This window comes from Atta colombica, unplaced genomic scaffold, assembly GCF_001594045.1.
Source record: "Atta colombica isolate Treedump-2 unplaced genomic scaffold, Acol1.0 scaffold112, whole genome shotgun sequence".
Classification (NCBI taxonomy): Eukaryota; Metazoa; Arthropoda; class Insecta; order Hymenoptera; family Formicidae; genus Atta; species Atta colombica.
In genome coordinates, this window is record NW_017259198.1 from 698,129 (window position 1) to 703,099 (window position 4,971).

General features: G+C 27.0%; 1 protein-coding gene across 1 annotated transcript in view; it reads left to right on the forward strand.

The window, feature by feature from the left end:
- The window catches only part of LOC108694002, a 5,346-nt gene extending 1,673 nt beyond the window's left edge, over positions 1 to 3,673 (forward strand). Inside the window, exons 2-4 of the mRNA XM_018203247.1 lie at positions 124 to 282; positions 1,148 to 1,401; positions 2,849 to 3,673. Coding sequence (XP_018058736.1) covers positions 124 to 282; positions 1,148 to 1,401; positions 2,849 to 3,673 — 1,238 coding nt within the window. The remainder of the gene's footprint in view (positions 1 to 123; positions 283 to 1,147; positions 1,402 to 2,848) is intronic.
- Positions 3,674 to 4,971: the final 1,298 nt, after the last annotated feature.

A 4,971-nucleotide genomic window follows, 5' to 3' on the forward strand; every position in this document is an offset into this window, starting at 1 on the left:
ATATATATATATATACTAATCTTTGAACATAAAAATTTTAGAAATGTTTGTAATATTATCTGCAAGTTTCTAGGTCGAGTATTTTTTCACAGACAATATTATTTTGACATACTTAATTTTCAGACACGATAAAACAGTATCAAGTTCATCTGAGAAAGTATGAAAACGATGATAAGTTGGTGATTCTGCAGGCCGTGGACAAACCAGGATCAAACCCTGGTGACAATTATACGTCAATGTTGATCAGAACGAAGCTTATTGGTACTCGCGGAGATGGAAGTCGTTAGTTATTTTTATTTTTAATTTTATGTTATTATTAAGAAGAAACAAAAATTATCGGTAGACTCAATGTTTCATCCAATAGAATGAAATAATTTTCCGTTATATAACATTTAACTCAAGACTCTATTGTTAAATAGAGTCTTGATAAAGAAGAAAGGAGATGAAACAATCCTGTGTATTTGTTTATCAGTTTATTTGTTTAATTTAAAGTAACGTGTAATATTTAGAGAGAAGAGCACATCTTTTATTTTTTTCTTTTTTTGTTAAAGAGTTATTTTACAGATAAATTTTAATGACTTAGTTTGTATTTAAAAAATACTAGATAAAAATGAATTTTATTAATTCATTTTAATTGTATGTTATTATATTGTTATTATAACTTGGCTTATTAATAATTTATTAGAATTTTGCAAAATTAATAAATTTTGTAAAATTCTAATAAATTATGATTCATAATATATTGTTTGAGTTGAAAATGTATTTATTTAGTACATAAAATAAACCTTTGTAACGGATATAATTAATTATAAATAAATAGTGCAGCGAAAAATGTGTAACTATTGAAAGAACTTTATTAAAATTGATCTTTGATCCTATTACTGTCAACTGATTTAATTCATACTTTACATTATATATGGATCTTTGAGTATTTACTTAATGCAGAAAATAGAAAATTTGAAAAAGTTAAAGAAAAGATTTTTCTGCAAAATTTTGTAGACAGTCGGACAAACAGACAGACGGACGATTGGATCAACACTGTGAAATTATAAAATAGTTTGTTACGTTGCACCATTTAAATAAAAAAAAGTATAAATGTAGCATGCATACATATATACGTTTCTTCTCTTTCCATGTTTATGTGTAGCATATGCCAAGACATTTATGACGAAGATGATTATTGGAGATAAAAAAATCTCCACCTTACTGGACCTTTATGATTTATTTCGTATTGAGGTAAATGCATATACAAAAATATTGCCCATACTTGGGCCTTTTGGTCCGCCATGTGTATATGCTGAGCAGGATATTATAATAATGGAAGATTTGGCAGAAAAAGGATATGTCACCTGCGAAAGGCGCAACTTTCTGGGCTTAGATCATTCTGTTTTCGTCTTAAAGGTACGTTAACAATTGGATTCCAGAATATATACTACTTATCTTATCTCAGTATAGAAATAGTATAGAAAATAGTAAAATGCAATAGATTAGAAACATAATTATCTAAAGTGTTCTAAATTTTTTGATACACCGCTTGTAGGAAACTAAACTGATCGTGAGTCGAAAAATCTACCCTTTTACAATTTTTGCAATAGTCAATGAGATATTAATTTTTAAAGATTGCCGAATAAGCCGATAAAATCGACGTATAAATCATTTTAAGATATTTTTTAGAGTTTTTTATGAAATATATTTTAAAGATATTTTTTTTAAAGATTCTTAAAGATATCTAATTTAAAATTGTTCTGCTTATTAGGTAACTAAAAAAAAATGCGAAAATTGCAAAATGGTAGAAGACTTTCAACTCAGTTTAGTCTACTTTACTTGCCCATAAGCGGCGTATCAAAAAGTAAGACACGCTGTTTAACATCAAATTATTTGTTTTTTTTTTCTTTAGGATGTAATTAGATTTGTAAAGTATATTGAGATAATCAATACTTAGATAATTTATTATCAGGAGATAATGAGAAATTTTTCCTCAAGAGAAATAAATAAAGATATTACTTTAACTGACTGTTTAGACAGTTAGTAAACTTTAAAGGTTATAAAGTTTTGTTGTAGATGACGTGAGACAAGTAAAAGTGTTGTTAGACACAGTATTGTTACAGTTAGATACAGTAATAATAATAATAAGTATAATAATAGTAGCAGCAGCATATTATAGTCAGACCTTAGCTTCGTTTATCTTATCGCGATAGTCGTTGATAATTATTAATCATTATGATTAGAATGATATTATCTGTAAATCCAGAAATGAATTTCAAATATGATTAATTATTGATTAATGTCACAGATGAACATGATTAATGATACGATATTTATATATGACATGTACATATTTGTCAGATTTTTATGCATGAAAATAATATCAAACAAGAATTTCAAAAGCTGTCCGTATTCACACAATTACAATTAATAACACTGATACTGATACATCTCGAATTTTTTAAATTAACTATAAGTTGAATGTTTTTAAGAAAAAAATTTTAGATAACACTTTCTTTTCTCATATCTTAATTTTTATTTGCGTGTTGGGAAGATAAGTCTCATCGGAGATAAATCTTAAAATTTAGAAATTAATAGCGAAATAATATTTTATTAATATTATCTGTATTTTATTATTTGTTTATAAGACTGTTGCTAAAAGATATTTAATTTTTCATCAAAAATTGTCTTTATTTTTTGAAAAATTTATCAACATATAATATGTAATTCTTTTGACTTATATCAGTTTTTAGAAATATTTTTATATTTATTTTATATCCAAATAATAAATGTTCTTGCTTGTCTAAATTTCATCCAAATATTTCATTTAAATTGATAGCACATATTTTTTATATTCTCGCAGAGACTTGCCAAGTTACACGCGTCGGGTCTATCTATAAAAATCAATAATCCGCGGCAGTTTGACAAGTTGAATGTGCATCTGGAAGAATTAATATACAAGGACAATTCCGATACATCGGTAATAAGGTTGTGTACCGAAATGTGTGTGAGATCGATAGTACAATATTTAGATATGATAAAGCCACGAACGCAAGAATTGCAGACTGTTAGAGATTATTTTGCCAGCCTCGATAAAACTTATGACATGTTGCGTCAACTGTTTATGTCGCCGAAGCAAAAATACGATACGATCTGCCACGGTGATCTGTGGATCAATAATTTGCTCTTTCTGCATGACAATGACGGCAAAATAATTGATCTAAAAATGATAGATTATCAAATAATCAGGTATACCTCGTTAAGCACGGACATCCTTTACTTTATATATAGCAGCGTGCAATCGTCGCTAATTGAAAAGAGTTTCGAGAGTCTCATTAAGATCTATCATAATGAGTTCATCAATGAACTCTGTCGATTGCATGTAGATGAGAAGATTCTAGCGGAGCTCGGAATCGAGTGGCTGCAGAAGGAGTTGCAAACTTACGCGCTATTTGGATTGCTCGTTGGATGCTTTTTGGCAAATCCGATTTTAGCGGAGGAAAAGGACATTCAGCAATTTGAAATGATTGATTTCGGCCCGTTGAATCCTATGTATCAAGGCGATATCAATTCAGAGATGAATCAGAAGAAAATCGATCGCATCAAATGTATCGCATTTCATTATCACAGAAGATTTAATTTAGGTATTATTAATGATGATATCGAACCAATTCCTGTTACGAGATAGTATTAAGATTGCTTAATATATATAAACATTTATTATTATCATTTAATGAACAACTTTGTAAACTTGTGTTTAAGAGATGTAAAAAAAGCAATTGTACTTTAAGCCTGTTTCATATAAATAATGTAGCGTGTACGTACATTGTATGTCGTATTTATATTGTATCCGAAAATTATTGAAAAATGCAGCTAAACACTTGGCGCTGCTAGATATCGAATTATAATTATATAGTAATAAAAACATAAATGTAACATTTAAACTGAATAAGAAAAATAAGAAACATTATGAGAATAAAACATCTAGCGTGGTATACGAGCGAGACATACAATCGTGCGGAGTTAGAATTAAAGTTTTGATTGTTTGTATTATGAAAATTGTGAAAGCGATTAGATTAAGTCTAAGATAATAAATAAATTTAGATTGATAAGGTTATGTGTTATGAATAAAAATTAAATAGTAAACTTTATTTATTTTCAGTGTAACATTTAAATTAAATTTATTATTATACTGAAATTGTTGGTAAATTATTTTTATTATTATTTCTTATTAATTACTTTTATCAATTATGTAGTTAAAATTTTTAAACTTTTCTTTATTTTTTTCATTCGATCTATCAGCGTCAAGTGTTTTTTTTATATAAAACAATGTTCTATTTAAATATGGAAATAGGAAGATTTTACATTCAATAGGAATACAAAAATATATAATTAGGTTACATTGTACAAAAATTAAAGATTATACTAATCAGATTATATTCTTTATTTAATTTGATGTGGGATTAACTTGATGCAATTATTGATGTCAAATTTTTTACACGAATAACGCATACTATTTAGAATGAAAAAATGGAATTACTTTGACGCTAATTGTTGATATCAAATCTTTTATATGATATAAATGATTGAGTAAGTAAATTTTCTGTCCCTAACTTTTTGACACACGTTTGTGAGCAAATAGAGCGGATTAAACTGAGTCAAAAAATCTTTTATCATTATAGTAATTTTTTTAAATTAATGGGTAGACTGTTAAAAATTGATGATAAAGCAATTTTAAGATATTTTTAAGAAACATCTTTAAGATATTTCATAAAGAACTCTGAAAGATATTTTAAAGTTGTAAAGATAATCTTATACATTGATTTTACTCGCTTATCTTTAGAAATTAATATCTCGTGAACTATTGCGAAAGTTGCAAAATGATAGAAGACTTTTCGACTCAGACTTTACTCCGATCTATCTGTTCACAAGCGATGTGTCAAAAAGTTTGGGATATTTTGTATATTATACAACAAATGAAGATTA